At 45.8% G+C, this 22,262-nt stretch overlaps 1 protein-coding gene across 11 annotated transcripts in view; it reads left to right on the plus strand.

Annotated features, from left to right (window-relative positions):
• LDB2 (LIM domain binding 2) overlaps window positions 1-22,037 on the plus strand; it is a 381,770-nt gene extending 359,733 nt beyond the window's left edge. For 2 of the 11 annotated variants that reach the window (XM_043572892.1, XM_043572900.1), the window contains exons 6-8: window positions 11,359-11,482; window positions 14,892-15,043; window positions 20,678-22,037. In XM_043572892.1, the coding sequence (XP_043428827.1) occupies window positions 11,359-11,482; window positions 14,892-15,043; window positions 20,678-20,908 (507 nt within the window). In that variant the 3' untranslated portion in view covers window positions 20,909-22,037. The other 9 variants (XM_043572898.1, XM_043572897.1, XM_043572901.1 and 6 more) reach the window with 9 other exon arrangements.
• Window positions 22,038-22,262: the final 225 nt, after the last annotated feature.

Below are 22,262 nucleotides of genomic sequence, written 5' to 3' on the forward strand. Positions count from 1 at the left end.
ATGGAGGTTCCTCAAAAACCTAAAAATAGAACTACCCTACGACCAGCAATCTCACTACTAGGTGTTTATGCAAGGGATATAGGTGTGCTCTTTCGAAGGGGCACATGCACCCCCATGTTTATAGCAGCACTATCAACAATAGCCAAAGTATGGAAAGAGTCCAAATGTCCATTGATGGATGAATGGATAAAGAAGATGTGGTATATATGTACAATGGAGTGTTACTCAGCAATCAAAAGCAATGAAATCTTGCCATTTGCAACTATGTGGATGGAACCGGAGGGTATTACGCTAAGTGAAATGAGTCAGTCAGAGAAAGACAAATATCATATGACTTCACTCATATGAGGACTTTAAGACACAAAAACAAATGAACACAAGGGAAGGGAAGCAAAAATAATATGAAAACAGGGAGGGGGACAAAACATAAGAGACTCTTAAATATGGAGGACAAACAGAGGGTTACTGGAAGTCTCATTTATCACCTGTCTCCCTTCTGGATGGAGGCTTCCAGGGAGGGATTGTGCAGTGTTCACCACTACATCCCTGCTACCCAAGTTACTACAATTACAATGTGCGTGAATTGTGGGAGGGGGGGATGGGCTAAATGGGGAAGGGGCATTAAGGAATCTACTCCTGAAATCATTGTTGTACTATACACTAATTTGGATGTAAATTAAAAAAATAAAATTAAAAAAAAAAAACACAGACTGGGTGCCTTAAGCAAGAGAAGTCTGTTTTCTCATAATTCCGGAGACCGTCAAGTCCAAAATCATGGTCAACTCTGACCACGGGCTCAACTCTGGTGAGAGCTCTCTTTTTGGTTTGCAGATGGCCACCTTCTTGTTGCGTTCCTGCTTAGTCTTTCCTCAGCATGTGCACACGGAGAAAGAGCTCTCCGGTGTCTCTTCCTCTTCTTACAAGGCCACCGGTCTGTCAGATGACAGTCTTATTTAGCCTTAATTGCCCCCTAAAAGCCCTCTCTCCAAATACAGTCATATTGGTGGTTAGGCTTCAACATATAAATTTGAGGGGCCAAATTCAGTTCATAGCAGCTATAGTGCCAGTTATTTAACCAAATGCTAATCTTGGTTTTGCTATGAAGATATTGTGTAGGTGTGTTTATCATCTATAACTAGCTGACTTGAAGTAAAATAGATTTACTGTTGGGTGAGCTTTGTTGACAAAGTTGAAGGGTTTAAATTTTTTTTTTTTAACGTTTATTTATTTTTGAGACAGAGAGAGACAGAGCATGAACAGGGGAGGGTCAGAGAGAGGGGGACACAGAATCTGAAACAGGCTCCAGGCTCTGAGCAGTCAGCACAGAACCTGATGCGGGACTTGACTCACGGACTGCGAGATCATGACCTGAGCCGAAGTCGGCTGCTTAACCGACTGAGCCACCCAGGCACCCCCGAAGTTGAAGGTTTTAAAAGCAAAACTGGGGTTTCCTGGAGAAGAGGGAAATCTGCCTCTAGACTGAAGCACTGACTCCTGCCTGAGTTTCCAACCCATGGAAACTGGATTTGAGACTTGCTGGCCCCCTACAATCATGGGAAAGCCAATCCCTTAAAATACACACATACAAGCATGCACTTCCTATTGGTTCTATTTCTCTAGAGAACCCTGACTAATACAGTCATGGGCAATAAAGAGACAGTGTCTGCAGGAGGCCCCTTCATAATCCTGAGCCACTGGTATTCATTTTCACTATCTAACTCATCCAAAGGCACACCATTGTGTCAATAAGAATTTTTAAAATTTCCCTGAAATTTACTCCGAGCCCTACAAGTGACAGACAGAACTCCTTAAATGTTTGTTAATCATTGTAGAGTATTTCCAAGCAGAGTTTTTCTCTTTCCTTTGAAACATTCCAGGACCATGCTGTAGAACTTAGAGATGCTGGCAGAACACCTGGAGAGGGTATCTAAGGCAATGGCCCAGTGGTCAGGACAAGGTATTTATAGGAAACGCAAATTGACTAAACATTTGAGATGTCCCTTGTTTCACCAGAGTCTAATGTTTAGGCTGGGTGCATACATACACATATACATAGGGCAAGAAACATCTGTAAATTTTTAACAAGTATGTCTTGACAAGTTTCAAAATGTCTTCCAGAAAGCCCCTGGCCCCCAGCTTGGTTATACCCCATCATAATAAACACACACAGAGCACATTCCATATGCTAGGAATAGGACCCAGGTAAGTACTTTAAGTGGATGGATTTTCTTGTTTTTCCTAACAACCCAATTAGTTGAGTACTATGGTTATCCCAACTTTCCTGATGGGGAGCCTGAAACACCAAGAGACTGAATAACTCATCCACGGTCACTCAGTTATTAAATAGCTGGAATCTGAACCCAAGCTGAATTTGCACGCTTAACCCCACTACACGTGATGCCTCCTTACACCCAAAGTCCTTCATCTTTTATATATTACCTAATTTCTTACAAACCACAATGTCAATCAGAGTCTATCCAGTAATTACCAAGTAATTTCATAGAGGAAATTTAATATGGTGAATTATGCACAAAGATGTTGGAGCTGGAAAAGCCACCAGAAGATGAGACAACCCCAAGAGTAGCAACTGCCACTCCAGGGGACAAAGGCAAGAGGTGTTACTGCCTGCCACCTGATAGAAGCTATAGGACCTCCGGTGACAGCTGTGGGAGAGGCCGTCTGAACCAGAGAAGACAAGAAATACCCTTCCTTCTTTCTTTGCCCATGTAGTAGATCGAATGGTATCTCCCCAAAATTCATGTTCACCTGGAACCTCATGGTGTGTCCTTACTGGGAAATCTAATGGCCACTGTCCTCATCAGAAGAGGAGCAGACACGGGGGCATAGAGGAAAGGGCCACATGAGGATGGAGGCAGAGACTGGAGTGGCGTAGCTATAAGACAGGAGACGCCAGGAGCTGGGGGAGGCAAGGGAGAATTCTACCCTAGAGCCTTTGGGGGGAGTGTGGCCCTTCCAACACCTTGGTTTCAGACTCCCAGCCTCCAGAACTGACAGAAAATACATTTCTGTTGGCTAAAGCCACCAGTTTGTGGCACTTCGTGACGGCTGCCCTAGGAAACTAACCCAACCCACTTCCCTCCATTCTCCCTGGTGCCTCCAGCCGGCCCAACCTCATGTGAAGCCTGTTGGCAAAAGAGCTGGTAAATAGTGTGCAGGGGTCTGTCCTCGTCAATACAGAGCTGGAAGGAAGGGGCACTATGGAAGGGGGTGCCCATACCAAATGACACGGTGGGAAAATCAAGTCCATAGGATCAGAAGGATAGAGAATGTACTTCCAGGGCCTTGAACCTTCTGTTCCTTGACCTGACAGGTACGGCAGAAATGCTGAGTGTGGTTAGTCTGTTGGGGCCTCCCAAGCTCCGCGTTTTTCTGGTGGGGGTGGTGAGAAAAGCAGCCAGAGGTCGCACACAGGAGTCCTCTCTGGTGGCCTCAAAATTGAGATCAAGGCATAGATACTGAGATGTGCGTGGCTGGCCTGCTTGCTCTGGAAGGAGGATGGCTCCTGAGGTGGCAGCTGCTGCTGGGGAAAGTCAGCTTCCCCCGGCCACCACCCACCTCCTCTCCCAGAGCAGAAGAGGCTGCCTTCTCCAGGGCTGGATGTGATAACTTTCCCCGCAATTTGCAAAACAGTTGAGAAAAGGCAAAGGCTCCCCTGGTTGAATCTTCAGATAAAAAAAGAGAGAGAGAGAATGTTTTGAATTTGACAACCAATCTACCTTTAATCCTATCAGGAAATAAACCCAAATCATAATCTGATGTTTTAGAATTGCCTAGCTTCTAAGGGAAAGCATTTCCTTCTCTCTTGTTTTTCATCCTCTGAGGCACAGTGGGTTTTACTCATGTGGATGTCTGTTACTCATTCTTATCTGCTTCTAGGTGTGATTATCTGTTTATTTTGCTTTGTTTTTTTTTTTTTGTTTCGTTTTGTTTTTCTTTTAGATTCTCTGTATCTTTCTATTGTTTTAATGTAAAATATCTTCCTGTGATATGTCTCTTAATTAAGAGATACTCCTTCACCTTAGATAAGAGTTTGTTTCTTAATCACCCCCACACTCTGATATCTTTTTAATTCAAATTTAGCTGGAGGAGCAAGTTACTGGAGGAGGCAGAGCAGGGGCAAAAAAACTCTGGTTTGTGGATTCGAACATTTTGTATTTATCACTGAATTCTAAAAATGGGTTTTTATCAGAGACATCAGCTGCTAAAATGCAATGTAATTGTAATTAACACCCCTTGGAATATTATATCTAGTGACCCCCTAAGTCTCAAGGAGACCAAATGATTTACTCCCCAGTAGCCAACCAATCACATCACACGTTGATCTGGCTCAGAGGAGCCATTGATTCCACTGGTATTTATCCTAATACCAATTTCCATCCTTTGAGTACTGGCCTTGTGCCAGCCTTTGCATTAAATATTTAAATACGTTATTTCAAACTGTCAAAGATAAGTATCATGGGGCGCCTGGGTGGCGCAGTCGGTTAAGCGTCCGACTTCAGCCAGGTCACGATCTCGCGGTCCGTGAGTTTGAGCCCCGCGTCGAGCTCTGGGCTGACGGCTCAGAGCCTGGAGCCTGCTTCCGATTCTGTGTCTCCCTCTCTCTCTGCCCCTCCCTTGTTCATGCTCTGTCTCTCTCTGTCCCAAAAATAAATAATAAAAAAAAAAACGTTGAAAAAAAAAAGATAAGTATCATTATCCCCATTTTACAGATGAGGTAACAGATTCAAAGAGGCTAAATTCTTGGCCAAGAACACAGTGGTAAACGGCACACTTGGGGGTTTGAACCCACATGAATCTGGTTCCAAAGCCTGCACCCCTCGTGTATGACCTACCTCTCTGTGTAGAGGTCAATACTGTGTACAGGGAGCCATATAAAGGCAATGAGAGCCTGTGTGTGTGTGTGTGTGTGTGCGCGCGCACACATGTTTTAAGGAAGAGGTCTTTTCTTAAGTTTATTTACTTATTTTGAGAGAGAGAGAGAGAGCATGCACAAGTGGGGCAGAGAGAGAGGAAGAGAGAGAGAAAATACCAAGCAGGCTCCACACTGTCATCACTGAGCTTGACCTCACAAACTGCAAGATCATGACCTGACCTGCACATAAGAGCCAGCTGCTGAACTGACTGAGCCACCCAGGCACCTCACAATGAGAGAGCCTTTGAACTTGGTATCTTAGTAGCGATTTAAGCCACTCATATTTAGAAAGGTAGACAACAGAACGGTTTGTTGTTAAGAACACATCATTGGAATCAGGCAGACTTAACTACAAACCTCTTCTCTGCCCTTCGAATAGCTGTAAAACCTTGGGTACGTTATAGGAATCACACTCTTTACTATCAGCTCTAGGTGACTTAATGGCTTTGAGTCTGAGTTTCCTCACCTGTGAAAGTGGGCCAGTAGCTGGTGAGGGTTAATGATCTAATATACGTCAGGTACGTACTCCAGGGACAGGCATAGGTTAGATACTCCACCGTGATTATTAAGTTACGACTCAGCAAATATTTGAGTATGCCTAATACTGTGTTAAATAGAAGGGAGAGAAAAGTGAAATATGGCTTGCTATAGATAAGCAGATGAAACAAGTCCACAAGAAAGGAATATTCCCAATGCAAATATGAACACGAGGACTTACCTAGATTCGTAATAAGTGCTATAGAATCAGAAGTCCCTTGTGGGCGGGGATGGTCAAAGACAGATGTGGGCTTTGAGCTGGACCTTGGAGGACATTAATGGTCATATTGGTATGACTCAAATGTGGTTTTCAGGCCAGGACCAGACTGTAAATTCAAGGAAGCTTGCTCTGGAATATAAATCAACTGCATTGTTGAACACATTGTTTAGTTCATCTGACTTTTTTTTTTTTTTTTTTTTTTGACATAAGATTTTCTCAGTGAAGGAAGCAGTGAACTGAATTACACTGTGCCTCAAGCTGCTTATCCTGTCACGGAAACACAACAAAGAGTTTGTAGACCACCTACTTTGAGCAGCACCGGTTTAGAAGAGAGGTCAGCAATCTTTCTGTGAAAGGCCAGAGAGTAAATATTTTCAGGTTTGCGGACTATATGAATGCTGTCACAACGATTCAATTCCGGTGTCACTTCACAAAAGCAGCTACCAACGTTGCGTAAGCATGGCCATATTCCGCCTACAGACTGTAGCTTGCCAACCTCTGGTTAAAAGGACTGGGAATGAGGGGAGGTCTTCTAGGTGGTCTTCTAGGTCTTCTAGGTGGGAATGAGGGGAGGTCTTCACAACATGAAGAAAGGCCTGAGCTGGCATTGAAAGAGTAACCTTGGGCAAACCTATATACCAAGACGAGGTGGCTCAGGCTCAGAGGATGTCATCCATCATCCAGAAAAGAGTGGATCAGAATGTTGGCAGTAGACGGGACCTAGGTTTGGGAGTTAGCCAACTGCCAGCCCCAGGGCATTAGCTTTCTCCTCGCCAGAGCCGCCTCTGACAAGCATCACCTATTTCTGGGACTGGCTTGGGGCAGGGAGTTGAACAAGGAGAACAAGGAGAATCAAATGTCTCCGGGAGAACCGTCCGATGAAAACAAAGCAAAACACAATACTGTCTACATTTGCTCGGCCCTTTGTTACTGTGACAAGTCCCAGGACTAGCTGAGATCTTCCTACCTGGTGTGGACATGTAGTAATTGAGTACATGCATGTGCATTTGTGCAAAGCCTTCTGTATAGAGGAGGCAATTGGTTGTTTATCAAATGGACAAATTCATCACCTCTAAGCCCCCGGGACGATGCCTGATTTGTCTGCTATTAGCAAATGACTCCTTGCTATAAATCTGGCCAAGCTGTTTATTATCCATCCACGCATCCATCCTTCCATCCATCTATCCTTTTACTCACCCAGCCAGTCACTGTTGTAGCTACAGGCATTGATTCCATACCCAAGGGTCAGTGCTGGGGCCAAAATCCCAGAACATGAAGTCAGAAGCATAAGGATATCAAGCCTAGCTTAAAATTCTCACTAAATCTGTAAAAAGGTGTCCTTGCAGCTTTGCTGGGGTGGGTGATAGCTTTCTTTGGGATCCTAGCTGGAGCTGGCAGGGGCTGAATGTTCAGGGGCTTCGTACTCAAAATGAGATCTCAAGCCTTGCTGACTCCTGCCCCCTTCCACAGTGTTCTAGAATTCCTCCTGGTACCCCCCCCCCCCACCACCACCACCACTGGAGGAAACCAAACTAAATGAGAACCCTGCACGCAAGGTGCTACAGAAGTTGCAGAAATGCTGTCTGGGACCTTCCTCTTCAGGCAAAGGGACCCAACCACTAAGACCTTTGCAGCAGGTCCAAGTTTGCATATGAAATTGTGCCTCTAAATCAAAGGACTCTGTTACTGTGCTTAGCTCCATTAACATGCAGTTGACTCATGTGTGTGTTTGTGTGTGCGCACGTGTGCGTGCGTGGGGTGGAGCAAAAGGCACGTGTACCGTAGCCTGGTTTACACTTATGACACACAGGGAACTCTTTCCCTAGAGTCTATGGTTGGGAGTATAAGAGGGTTCATAAACCTCCAGATATTTTGTACAAAATTCGAGAGGCAGGCTGCCTAGCCTGCACCAGCTTCTCAGGGGGTCCAAGACCCCAGGGACAGCGGGAATCTTGGCTCCAGAAGGAACTGGCCAGTGGCTGCGGGAACCTGCTCCCCCAGCTGTCTTCCTGATCTTGTTTCATAACGCCCCAGGCCTTGGCTGTGGCCCGAAGGCACTGGCTTGCTGTGTGAGAAGGCAGGCTCTTGTCTGAGTTAGTTCCGCCACCTACAGCATGCAGCCCAGCAAAGCCAGCGCACCTCCACAGCAGGCTCACTTGTTTGCACACAGGAATCCAGGGGAAGGCTGCCTCTCCAGCCTGGGAACCCTCCCCTGGAAGGCAAAAACATGGCTTCGGGGATTCCTGATTAGTATTCAGAGATACGAATTCCTTTGGGGTGGGTTGCCGTGATGGGAAAGTATTTTTACATTAAAGGGGGAGGGATCAATCCTGAGGATTAGCACCTGAAAAAAAAGTGCTGCCCCAAAGCCCAGAGAGGAAAGGAAAGGAAGGCACCACAAAAAGAAGTAGATGATGAGCCCCCAGGTTCTCAGGATAAAGGCAACTCTCCTGTGTGCCAGCATGTATCCTGCCCAGGGCCCCTCTGGGTCCATCCACAAAGGTCACTTTGGCCATCTGACTTGTCATGTAACGAAAATACTTGCTTCACGGAGATGTGATTCCCGGAGATGCTTGACGTAGAAACTCGAGGAGTTTTCTTACTATCCTGAAATCATTCCGAAGGGGGCTGAAGACTCCCTGAGGGCAGAGATCCTATTATCTTCATTATGTCCCCAGCGCCAAAGCAAGAGTGCCTGACACTTAGAAGAAAGCGCAGTAAATGCTTGTGGATGTAAAGTAATAGAAATGTCATCTGTTTGACTGTCTGTACTGTACTTGTTAACACGTAATTGTAATATCTACTGTTTGTTGACCTCTGATGTGTCAGACATATTACCTCAAATTCTCACAACAACACACAAGATGGGTATTGTTTTGCAGGTGAGACGGAGCCCCGGCACTCTTCAGGGACTCCCCCAAGGGTGCATACCTAGTGCAGAATTAAAACCCATACCCAGACCTCTCGCCATTTCTCAAGAACGGGGAACGGGCCAAAAGGAAACGGCCTGAAAACTTAACGTTGTGGGGGTTTTTAATTAAAAAAATGTTTTCCCAGCCCTTAGAACTTCCCTGAAAGCTTTTCCTTTCTCACTAACCTAGCTTAGTAATAGATGCAAACATCTTCCGCCCCTGTCTGCATCTTGCAGTGGTCCTCCTTTGATGGATAATCCGCCCTTATCTCTGTTTGTAGAGATGACTATGGAATCCTTTACTCTGGTCTGCTGAGCATCAGCCACTGGGGGAGACCTGCGGCCGTCTATGGCTTGCACGTATTTTGATTTCCAGCGAGGAATTCTTAATGGAGTAATGTCCACATCGAGTCTTCACGGTGTGGGAATGTGGAGCTCATTGCACAGGAATCTCCCCTCTTTCATGGGGTCTTCCTTACTAACACTTTACGTTTCAGGGAGGACTCCAAATAAGCAAGAAGATAGACAAGATTGAAGATGTACCATCACGCATCCAGATCTCATTACTTGACAGCCTGATCCACTAGGGTTGAGTGGCTTTGTCTCTTTGGCTGACCCATGTCATTTAGGCTTTGAAGTCTTCCTCTCTTCTTCCTGAGAAACTGCAGTGGGAAAGAGATTACAGCTGTCCTTTCAACGGAGTTAGCGGTTTGGGTCAAGTTTAGATCACTGTTAGGTAAAAAGAGCAGACAATGTTTTCTAGATGAAGGTAATCTTGATTATCATGCTTAGGCTTGAGAAGAGAGGAGCAGCATGGGCAAGTGGGGTTAAGTGAGAAGAGAGTGGAATTCAAGCTGGAAACCACAGGGAATTTGCACATGTCTTGCTGTTTATATGTATCTTTTCTAAAGCCTAGCACATATGTAGGGCGGCAGACTTCGGGAGTATGTATCAGAATATGACAGGGGCATGCTTTTCCAAAAGGCAGATTCAGGACCCCAGCTCCAGACCCAGTGAAACAGAAGGGGAAAAACCTGGAAATCTGCATTTTTTAAATGTTTATTTATTTTTGATAGAGAGAGAGAGAGAGAGACAGAGCACAAATGGGGGAGGGGAAGAAAGAGAGAGGGAGGGAGACACAGAATCCAAAGCAGGCTCCAGGCTCTGAGCTGTCAGCACAGAGCCCCACGCAGGGCTCAAACCCACAAACCTCGAGATCGTGACCTGAGCTGAAGTCAGACATTTAACTGACTTAAGCCACGTAGGTGCCCCTAGAAGCCTGCATTTTTAATTATCAACTCATTTGGTTCCGATGGAAGTGTTACCTAGACCATACGTTCAGGAACATTGGCATGGAAAAATCCTCCGGTCTTTTTAAAGACACCTTAAATGCATCCATTCACTTGAGCCAAGCCTAGGGACACAGAGATAAAAGGCACAGTCTCAGCATTCAAAGAGTTCAAGGTCAAGTGGAAGAAAGACTAGAAGCAGATAGTTGCAAAGCACGGATGAGTACATTCGTGAAGCAGAAAGGGCTGGGTGCATGGAGAGAACCACAGAGAGGCACCCAATTCAGCCTGCGTAGGGAGATGCAAAACCTAGAGATGAAGGCGAAGGTGTAACAGGAGCAGTGACCTTGTCGCAAGGACGAGTGGGCATTATTGGCCAAGAAGAGGGGAGGGGAGAATTCCAGGTGAGAAGGAAACCAGTGGATAAAAGCCAACGTGTCTGCTGAGTAATGACAGAAGGGAAGGGGGTAGTCGGAGCGATGGGCCGAGGAAGGAGGAGATTGCACATCTGCCTTTCATAATGAACTAGTGTTTTTCCACATGGGAGGGTGCACTGCCAATATCTGTGTGGTTGTAATTGCAACAGTACTGGATGCATCATTCCAGGTTGTGGTCTTTGTCTTCTTCGATACGGCACTCTCCATGTGGCAGTATTCTGGTGAGCTTCCAACGGGAGAAAGAATTCAGAAAAGTTCAAGGCAATCCTAAATGGATTTCCGTTCTCGTTTCATTCATTCATCTTTGTCATCAGATGTCTTGGACCGAAGTAAATCTGAAAAATCTAACCAAAGGAGGGAAGAAAGCAACAGTGTGCAGCGCCACAGAAAAAGCCCCCACGCTGAACTAATGTGGGCATATGTTACTGACATTATCATCATGTGTAAAATACAAACGAGCACATGAATAAAAATAAAATAGTGTTCATCACGGGCCTTGATAAGAATGAGGATCAAAAAAGTACTTGCAGTTGCCACTCTGTTCTCCAGAGTTTAAAAGATGGCTTTCACTGCCACGTAATCTACATAAACTAGCATTGTAACTCACAGTGTGTGGTTATACAAACAGGAACAACAGCAGAAACCAGAGTAGAAATCAGAGCATGCTGTGCTCCACGGAAGAGAGCTTTTTTTCTTTAACCAGAAAGGATCATTTGAATTCAGAGTAGAGCTACATACATCCACCCAAGAGTTTGTACGGAATGAGTCCTTGGATATGCACACGCGTGTGTGTGTGCGGGTATAAATCACATTCAGCTATAATATGGTAGTATAAATAATAGTAAATGAAGTGGGCATTATCAGGTATTGGTAGTATTTCTCTTCCTCCAAACTTGCACAGAGAAAATCAAAAGCAGGAGAAAAAGAGAAGTACCTTTAAGCTTTCTAATTGTTTCCAGCTGTTGACATTACTTACTGCAAATAATATTATCAAGTAGCGAAACGCCAACGTCTTTGAACTTTTTTTGCAGTTGTGTGTAATACTGGAGCCAATGCAGGAGCTGATGTCGAGACATAAAACCTACAACCTCAGTCCACGAGACTGCCTGAAGACCTGCTTGTTTCAGAAGTGGCAGCGAATGGTAGCACCACCAGGTACGACCTCGTTCTTCCCTCCCATTCTAAAAATGTGTCTTCTGAGGGAGGCCTCTTTTGGGGATAAAATGATGTGAGAAGGAAGGAAGGAAGCATAAATTGATCAGGAAAAGTAGCTCATTATGGATATTTAGACTGGGGGACATCTAATTTGTAAAATAAAAACATCCTTAGGAATCATCTGCAATCTCACTTGGGACCTGAGACCCGCAAAAGTCAACTGATTTATTCAATGTTACCAAGGTCACTGGCCAAGCCGAAATCAGAACCAGGGTTTCCTGTCTCCCAGTCTAGTCTTTGTTCCACTGGACAAGACTGATGGCTTCTCACAGTCTGTTGTTATTTTGCTTGGTTTTTTGTTTGTTTGCTTAAGAATCATAGAAATTGTAGGAACGAAAGGAGGGAGGAAGGGAGGATGGAAGGGAAAAAGGAAAGAAAGAAAAAAATAAATAAATTGTTTCATTTTTAAAGATAGATCTAATATCAAAGGGTACTCTGATCATGAAGAGAATACATAAAAGATTCCATTTTCCTCACTTCCTTAGAAGGCAGTTTAGATACTATAGTCTCCTGCTGAGGTTCTGAAATTACTGCTTCCAGTTATCATTAATTGTCATTCTATCTAATACATTTTTACTCCCAGGCGTGTGTTGAGCCTCATTGATCATAAAAGCAAAACGTATCCATTCGCTAAAAATTATTTTTATAAAGAGTAATTATTAACACGAAGCACATAGCTTTCTGAATCACAAAATATAATGGTCACCTTCCACTGGTAATTGGCGAGGCATTTTATATAAAATGAAGATAGACTTAGCCAAGTACATATTTAGACATCTGAGAAAATGGGCATTATTTTACATAGAATAGTTACATCCCCCTCTTAGAGGAATTTTAGACATTTAGAGCATTATTTTTCAAACACATTAAATGTGCTTAAATTATATTCTCTTGCAATATCAATAGGGTTTTATGAGAAAAAATAGTTCACTCAATAAATGCTTTGAGAACCTGTATTTTCCCACATATGCATATATAACTTATATATTATTTATTAATTAAAACATTCATTCAATAGTTATTTATTGAGCCCCTCCTAGGTGCCAGGCACTGTTCTAGTCACTAGAGGTACAGCCCTGAATGAAACAGAAATCCCAGCCCTCACGGACCTTCCATTCTTTTGCTGAATCCTCATTATAACCTTATGAGGTACTTATTATTTCCTATTTAAATATACAGGGCCTGAAATTTTTTTTTTAATGTTTATTTTTGAGAGAGAGAGACAGACAGACAGACAGAGCACGAGGGGGGAGGGGCAGAGAGAGAGGGAGACACAGAATGCGAAGCAGGCTCCAGGCTCTGAGCTGTCAGCCCATGAGCAGTGAGATCCCAAGAGTAGTGAGATCATGACCTGAGCAGAAGAAGTCCGTGGCTCAACAGACTGAGCCACCCAGGCGCCCTGAGGGCCTGAAATTTAAAGTAGTAATTTGCCAAGGTCAGTCTCATAGCTCATCAATGAAGGAGGCCTGTGTCACAATAGGTTTTTATGTCTCCAGAGTTCATGACTCTCTTACCTCAGCTACCTGCTGCCAATGGGAATAATCCAGAGCACACAGTTTCGGTATATTTCCCCCAAATTTCATGAAGGAATACAGATACCAAAAAAAAAAAAGAAAGTAGTCAGTTTTAATTCTTGAGGTAATGGAAGAAGCTATTTGTCAGGGGAACTAAGTATTTGATTGACTTTGAATGTGTCACTCAGCTCTTTTCCAGCATCTTGAGCTGGAAAAATTCTATTTCCTGTTTCTACAACTTTTAGGAGCAGCACCCATAACTCTCTAGAGATAGACATGTTAGGACCTTTGATGAAGATCTTTGGGGCACCTGGGGGGCTCAGTAGGTTAAGCATGCGACTCCCTCCGGATTTTGGCTCAAGTCATAATCTCACAGTTCATGAGATCGAGCCCCGTGTCAGGCTCTGTGCTGACAGTGCAGATTCTGCTTGAGATTCTCTCTCTCCAACCCCCCCCTTCTGCGCCTCCCCTGCTTGCACACATACACTCACTTGTGCTCTCTCTCAAAATAAATAAACTTAAAAAAATTAATCATGTTTACAAAAAAAAGAAAAAAAAATCTTTGCACATAAGAGACAAAATATTTACAAAAAAAGAATTGGTATATAAATAGGAACACAATCCTCTTCTTCCTCAAATGTTAGGGGTAATTTGGTGGACTAAGTGGCCTTTGAAATGAGCCTTAAAGGAAATCCTCCCCACTGCCCATCAGAAGCGCATAAATGTTGTAAGAAAATGCTACAAGGCTCTCTCGCTGGGTCCCTGGCTCACCTTCTCTCCATCAGCGCTGGTTCAAAAGAGGGTTAGCAAAAAGGATGATTTTACATGATATTTCCAACTTAGTAGATGCCTGGAAAAAGTTTCCGCAGATTTCTCATTTACAAAACAAAGATCAGAATAGAACCGAATTAACAGACTTGCCAGGAACATACAATAGTCATGACATAAAACACAGGAAGCAGATGAAACCATTACGAACATGAAAACATTGTGTACTTCTCACACCACCTAACAGGTAAACAAATAACATCCTCCGGCCCCACATCACCACACGTCCCTCTGCTTCCACTAAGACGTTGTTCAGCTGTCGGGTCCGCAATATTTTCCTCTGTTTCTAAGCGGGACTTGGCTGCAAGGATCTAGTTCCCCTTCGTGCAGAAGTTGGCCCTAGCACACTTCGACCTTCTCCCCGCAGCAACTTTGAAATGAGCAGCATTCTTTAAACACCGGGGTCCAAACCATGCAACCTGAGAACTGTACTGAGCTAGGGACCCTACGTGTGACACTCTCAGCTGATAGGACTCATGCTTCCTCTTTTCTGGACTTGAGCATCTCAAGGTCTGCGCTGGCCTGCAACCAGGAGCCGACTGGGAGATGCTGGTCTACCACCTTAACTCGTTTTAACCCTTTCTCTCATTCCTCGGAGACCCCCCCGGGGGAACGCAGAGCCCTCCTTTCCCCCTAAAGAGCCAACAGTCCAGATAAAAGGGTTTTCTCAAATTCTGTAATGGTGATAATATGTTTCACGCGACTCTTAACAGTGGTATTTGCGGCTCGCCCCTAAAATACATTTACTAGACTGCAGGCACGTGTCTAACGGTAGAGAGAACAGTGAAGCACAAATCGTTTGATCTAGAGACCAAAGAAAAGAGTTGCACCCATTTGGTGCTAAAAGGATAAAGCCACGGCTTCCTCCCTTCACTTAGCGTGAAGCTAAAAGAAACGGCAACAATGTAGAGTGTGCTCTTTGTCATTTACAAGCACAGCTTCCTTGGGGGGACGGTATGGTGACGGTTGCCCCAGATCTGACCCTCCATCCATTGTCCGTTTTGCAGCAGAACCCACACGGCAGCCGACAACGAAGCGGAGAAAAAGAAAAAACTCCACCAGCAGCACGTCCAACAGCAGCGCCGGGAACACCGCCAACAGCACCGGCAGCAAGAAGAAGACGCCAGCCGCTAACCTGAGTCTGTCCAGTCAGGTACCTGTAAGTCTCGCTTTCCTCTTAGGCCCGAAATCCCGCCTCCGCCTGTCCTCCGCCTGCTGGGGGCCCAGGGAAAGTCCCCGTTAGCCGCTCCTGCCTTCTGGGTTGGGGGCGGGGGAGGGCCAGGCAAGGGCAGGGGGAGGGTGGGCGGGAGGAGCTCTACCGTGGAAACCTTCCCCTGCAAACTGGGAATTAGGAAGGAATATTAAGCGTCTGCGCTGCACAGGGACCTGAATTACAGAGCCGTCAGAGGCACAGACAGGAGATGTGTCACGTGAGGCTTAATTAAAATATCACTTAGCGCCATGCCTGGTGGCAGAGAAGGGGCCCTCGGCACGATCCCCGGGGACCCCTGTGCTCCACTGGAAACTAGCTTCCGGCGTTCAGGCTCCATGTTGTAATTTGACTGGGCCTTCCCAACATGGGTGCCCTTCTCATTTTGAGACTCAGGTAATTAACTCTCGGCCACTAAAATCGCAGCTCAGTGGATGCCACTTGACCCATTTCATTAGATCAGGGGGAGGGTCAGCCCTTGGTTTGGTCTCAACTCTCCTGACCTCTTGACCCTTTCTTTCATTTCTGGGTCTTGACAGAGGAAATGGGCCGCTTAGAAGGGGGCTTCTTTGAACTCCGAGGCTGACAGCTGACGGGTGTCCCCAAATAGCGCGTTGCCCGTGTGGGCACTTTCTTCATCTCCATTTTTTTCTTTTCAAGTTCTGTCCTGTCTGCCTACTTCCTTCCTGACTCCAGATTCCTCAGCCCAGTGTTAGATCATTTATCGCTTTTAAATTCTCATGCTCCTCTGAACATTTCTCGTCCCTCGTCCCCTCCACGATTACTTGTGGGTGTCCTTCTCTGCTGCCCTTGTCACATCACCCTGTCTCCAGGCGTTTGACTGTCGTTTGAACCCCGATACTTCCGTGGTGCTTCATGGCTATCCCTTGGATACCATGTCTTCGGAAATGTGTTCTATTTCTTATTACTTCCCTCAACCAGTACAATTTTACCTTTTCTCTTTCACACCTTCTTCCCTGTCTTGGTCTGTTGTCCTCATATCTCTCCCCATGTGAGAGTGGATTCTTCTTTCATGGGGATTCTCCACTTACTTCTAAATGTGTCTTTCAAATCTGGCCCCAACCCACTTTTACCCACTTTCCATCGGTCGGTTTTCTTTGGCTAGAGGCAACCCCATCAGTACCTGAGAATCACCTGGGCCACTGAGACTCTTCTCCTGTCTTCCATAGACAGAGGGTATGGTTTTCATCATCACTGCACTAGAAAGAAAGGGTCATGGAGAGAGTGGCCAGCCTGTGGGGAAGGTACCATTTTAATTTTAAGACCGCTAGGAATTATAGTTTTTAAATAATGCCAGACTCACCTCTGTTTTCTGAACTGGCTAAAGAGTCAGAAAAAAAAAAAATCAAAGAAAAAAAAAACAACAGAGTCTTTTTATGAAGGTACCAATAAGTTAGGCCCACTTCTGGTTAAATTGGAAAATACACAGAGAAAATGGCCTGGTATAAATAAATCAACCCCAAAGTGCACACAAGTAGCCTATTATTCATCTACTCCTGGAGTTTTAGAAACTAACATTTGTTAGTTTCCTCTAGCAAATGGAAGTGCATTCCAGAGAATTCTGGAACTGTGGCATTGCTCCTTAAAGGCACAGTGACTGCAAGAATTCAGTTCAGTTCAACAGCTGTTTTGAGCTCCTACTATGTGCCCCACACCGTACCAGATATCAGCAATACCGAGATTAAACAACCACAACAAAAACCCAGGCCCTGTCGGTCACTGAAGAGCTCAGTCTCTCCTGCCAGCTCAGTCTCCCGGTGTCAGCCAGCAGGGTACGGCACTGAGCAGGATTCTGAGGCCTTGGGTTTGGTGGGCCATCCGTTGGTGATGTCTGCCTCAGGTGTAGAATAGCAATATGTGTGTCACAGATTTCGACATCCCTAGCCTCGTCGGAAACATTTCAATTTTATTTTAAAGGGCACATAGTCTGTTCCGCTCCCTTATGCTCCTATCCTCCAAGCCAACAACTACATCTTAGTGGAGGATCCCTGTGTCGAGAGGGCTTTTAATGAAGTGAGACCCCTTGGACTTCGAGAGAACAAGGCACCATTAGAAAACGAGAGCAGAACGCCAGCACCACCCCCGCACCATGCAATTCGAGATGTTTCAATGAAGTCAAGCTTACAGATGGCCCAGGGGGGGCAGGAAAAAGCCACCGCCACGTTAGGAAAATGTGCACATTTCGGGGTGCACTCTTGCTGAATGGACCTTCCGCCATAGGCATCGTCTGGCTTGTAGCGACCCCCTCTTTTAACCCTGTGTACTGAATTACCGACACGATTTGACTGTTGAACTAGAACGCGATCTGCAGGCACAAGGGCTGCCTCGTTCGAAGGCACGGCCAGGTTCTCTGTGCCACCGTGACCACAGCTGTGGTCCGCCTGGCTGCCGCGGCAGCAAACGTGCGTGTCCGGCGAGGACTAGGGTTTAATCCTTGGATTCTGCTTCTCACTCCATGAGCAGGGGCTAGGAGCGATCCCGAACTGCAGCCTCAACCCTGGGAGGGATGGAGACCTGTGTCATTCAACAGCAGTGACCCCTTCTGGCCAATTTAAGGAGAAGCATTGAGGGGCCCTGAAAGGAGTCACTTCCAGTCCTCCTCAGAGGTTGGTGGTCCTTGCACGGGGGATTAGTGAGAAGATGTGACAATGGGCGTGGCGCCTCCAGGCCTCCGGCGAGGAGCAGAGGTCTGCCTCAGGGGGAGCGAAGGGCATCCGGGGTTACCCTCAGACAGACCAGCCCTGCCTCCTGTGGGACACACGAGATAGCAGAGACGGGAAGGATAATGCAACTCTCACTACTCATGTTGAACGTTGGGGGGATTTTTAAAGATGGGGGGGTGGGGAAAACGGGGCCAACATCCGCTAGGTAGAGGCAGCCCAGAACGTGCACTATGTCTCCGTTCGTTTTGTGTGAGGCTAACCAAGTGAGACTGCCCGAGCAGAGAACCACTCTTTGAGTCTGTAGGTTTAGAAGAAGCAGGTAGAGCCCCGTGCATAGCGGCCTAAGCGGCCTCAGGTATCTATGCACATGAGAAGCCCACGGCACACATCTGTCATAGCTTGCCATCTGTCACTCATCCGCACAGGTACACACAGGATTATGTATCTGGCTAAGGATTTTCTCGTACAATCAGGAAGGCAAATGTGGCATCACTCTGAAATTTAGGATGCTTACAACTATCCATGCCTGTTCCAAACATGACAAGCCTATATCAGTCCCATTTGAAGTGACTCAAATCACTATTTTCACAGTACTTTTCTTGAATAACTGTTATTTTCTGATGCAATGAAGGCACCTGGAGTGTCGAGAACTTTTTCTAATGTCACGCTTAAGCTGCCTTCTGATTTTTCTCCTCTGTTTCCAAATTACGCTTACCTCCTCACACTGCCCCAGCCTCTCTCGATGACCTTGGACTCACAGTACTAATGCGGACCCACGTGGTCACTTCCCACACCCTTCCCCTGCCCTGTGACACCTTATGCATGTGTTTTCCGACCCTTTCAACGTGTGCTGCACGTAAGTCATGAAATGAGATGAACCCGTGTCATCCTCTGCCCAATCTTGCCCCATTCTTCCCCCCCCCCACCTTTGTTCCTGATCATAAGCACTGTCTCCTAACTGCCTGTAACCAAGTGGCACTTTTTTGTCCAGAACACCCCCAACGGGTCATATGGCTAACCCGATAATGTCCCCTCCTCTCTGGAGGCCACATTCCATCTCCAGTCCTGTCGGCATTCTTGCCAATCAGAGTCTCTGTCTGTGTTGTACCTCACCTTGAGCCCTCATGAGTCTCCCCACATGTCAATGTCGTGTCTGGCTCTTCGTTGCATAGTCAGTACGTTCTTCGAAGCACACTTCTGATTGTCCTGCCAGTACCTATATTTGCTGAGTTTACCCAGTGCATATTTGAGGCATTTACTTAATCTGGGACATATCTCTTTAAAATCATGTTTATCAAATCACAAGATCGATTAGTCAGAAAACACAGTTTGGAAATCTATTGATTATCTCCCCATAATTCTAGGGGAACCAATCAATCAGTCAATCAAACAAACAAACAAACAAACAAACAAGGTTTTCCACCGCAAAATCAACCAGGCGACAAGTAAGGGTTTTGTTCAATTGGCACCTTCATAATTCTAGAAAGAAACGGGAGGGCCCAATGGACCGCCTCCTGACCAAAGGCAGTATTCTCCTATGCCGTCCCAGGAAAGCCTCTCTTGCCCCAGTGAAGACAAAATTTTCGCGCAGTTACCAAGGCATTTCATCGAATTAGCCTCCGCATCAGGAAACACACCCTTACGTCTCCAAAAGCATCGGGCTCAGCCCTGCTTGTTTTGGTAGAGGCGGAAGCTGATGGCCTTGGGCACTCGCCTGGAGTCACCGCACTTTTGAGTAGATTATTGCTCACAGCCTGCCCAGCAAGTATCACCCAGTATCACCTGACAGGTGTCCTGTCCCATGCCCAGGTCACCCACCAACCCCACACAGCCCTCTCTGAACAAAGAGGCCGGAGCCGTGCCCTGTGTATGCCCCCTTCTGCCCCCAGCCCCGGGCCTCTCCAGCTGTGGCCTCCACGATGCTCCCGGCTACAGTAGGTGGCTTCCTTGTTTGCATGGAAGGACAATCTGTGCTTAAAGGAGTGATTAGATGGATTCTTCTTGCACGCTTCCATTTCTGATGACTGCCAGCTTCATCAATGTAATTATAATTAGTGCTCTTCTTCTTCCTTTTATGGCACCAGCTGGACAGACTGGTTCTCTTGACTGCCCAGATTGGTGGCAGGGTTGCCTGTGTGGGGATAGGTGACAGGCACCATGAAATAACAGATGGTAAATTCAGGGCTTGTTGGCAATCAGCAGGTTTTTGCTAATGACTTAATTAGCTATGCAAATTGTCAAATCAGTGTGAACATTGTTTTTATCGAAAACTTTACCTAAATTAATTACCATAATTAAGTAGCAGAATGTCAAGGATATTGGCTGCATAAAAGGGCCTGGCTGAGTGGAAAAAAGAGAGATTCTGCCTTCAATTAAAATGTATACTGTCCTTGGGACAGAGAGAACGCCATTTGGAATGAGTTGCGTGAATAGTGCAGAATGGCACCCTCCCCCTGTTGGCTGCTAGTCTGAAGCCATTCAGAGGCCCTAACATAAAAAGTGGTGGATTTTTGGAGGTAGTGGAGAGCACCCAGCAGAAGGTCCCACAGCCCTCTCTCTAAAAGTCCCCAACGTCGGCAAGTTAAAAGCGTGGATTTTTTTAATCTTGAAAAATCCATTTTTTTATTTCTGCAGATTGCTAGCATTGCTCGTTCTCCGGTGTCAGGCTGCGCACTAAGGACATAAACTCGCGTGGTTGTTCCACGTCAGGAGGCAATGTTTATTTCCTGTAGAAATCCAATATGCGTCTCGCCCCCGCCCCCCGACTTTGAGACTTGACCCCCGGTGCACAGTACACGAGCGTGTCTGTCCTAGACCCCCCAGCTCCTCCCGCTAGTGTTTTAAGCTGAGCTTCTCTGTCCCAAGGTTTCCCTGTAATAATGTCAGCTGCTGTTCACAGGATGTGATGGTGGTAGGCGAACCAACCTTGATGGGAGGTGAGTTTGGGGACGAGGACGAAAGGCTAATCACTAGATTAGAAAACACGCAATATGACGCGGCCAACGGCGTGGACGACGAGGAAGACTTCAACAGCCCCCCGGCCCTGGGGAACAGCAGCCCGTGGAGCAGTAAACCCCCCGCCGCTCAAGAGACCAAATCAGAAAACGCCCCACCCCAGGCTCCCCAGTGACACTGACCCGCACCCGCACCCGCACCCGCCGTCAGTAGGTCGTGGGGCACGCTCACGCTTGCAGATCCTTGCTTGCAGGAGAGGAAGGAGGAGAAATAAAAAACTCTTCCACGCAAATACCTGTTTCTAAACCACAATGATCTGAGTTTGGGTTTCTTTGTTCTTTCTTTTTTTTCTTTTTTGAATTGAGAGGATCGTTCCAATAAACTTCCCTGACCCTTCCCTGGAGGCCTTCACAGGTAACACAGAAAGTGGCACTGATCTTAATGAAAAGAGCGAAAGCTCGCGCTTCTCCGGGCTCGGTGTTAACCACGTGTTTGTTAATTACACCCCACCCCCAACCCCACCCCGACGAAGGCCATATTGTCAATACGCCCTCAGTGCTCAGGGTCTCGTTATATGCCGACCCTAACTACAGATGACTTTTTAATATTGTAAAATATTTTCTGCTTTTTGACTTGCATCTGAGAGTTTCTTGTTTCAGTAAAAAAAGAAAAGAAAAAAAATCAGCCTTTGGACAGTAATTTAAATGTATCCTTATTATTATTTTTTTTTTCCTTCACCTTTTCTTTCATTGGGTAACAGCTAAGAGGGCCTTGCAGGGTAATTATTGGGTGAGCTAATGTCAGTCGGTTCTCCAACCCCAGCTGGTTCAATTGAGCCCAAGGGCTGAAACAAGAAATGTCTTTTTGTCATCGAAGACACCGAGGCAGATTTTTATGTAAAGACAGACACCTGGCCCCTCGAGAACCTACTCGTTTGTAAAATTGCTGTTGATCCAAATCTTTTCAAGCCATGTAATCCATTAATTTTGTGGGCAGTTTAATAAATCTGAAACTTTCTTGTGTTTTTTATTGTATCTGAGTTGACTGTTGTTTCTTTTCATGGTATATTTCTTGTATAATATTTTGTAAAGCCCTCACCTGGTTCTTTTATGGGGATTCTTCTTTGGGGGCAATTCCAGTGTATTTATGTGAAACTTTATAAGAGAACTAATTTTTCCATTTGCATATTAATATGTTCTTCCACACATGTAAAGACACAGTGGCTCCGTGTGTTATAAAACAGCTGTATTTTATGTATGCTTTACTGATAAGTGTGCCAATAATAAACTGTGTTAACGACCAAAGCAGCTGAGTCTGGCTGTTTGTGAGCGTTTGGTGAGGGGTTGGGGGGACGGCGGGGGGAGAAATCTGCCCACAATCATGAGAAGTACTGAGCTTGGATTTATTGCCCAGAGTCCAAATGGAGTGGAATTGTGACAGCCATGCCATTCTTTGTAAAGTCTGATTCCTTTCCCTGCTCACTGTGGTTCAGTTGGGCAGATGTGTGAGAGTCTGCTGTGTGCTGGGCA

This window comes from Prionailurus bengalensis, chromosome B1 (assembly GCF_016509475.1).
Source record: "Prionailurus bengalensis isolate Pbe53 chromosome B1, Fcat_Pben_1.1_paternal_pri, whole genome shotgun sequence".
Lineage (NCBI taxonomy): Eukaryota > Metazoa > Chordata > Mammalia > Carnivora > Felidae > Prionailurus > Prionailurus bengalensis.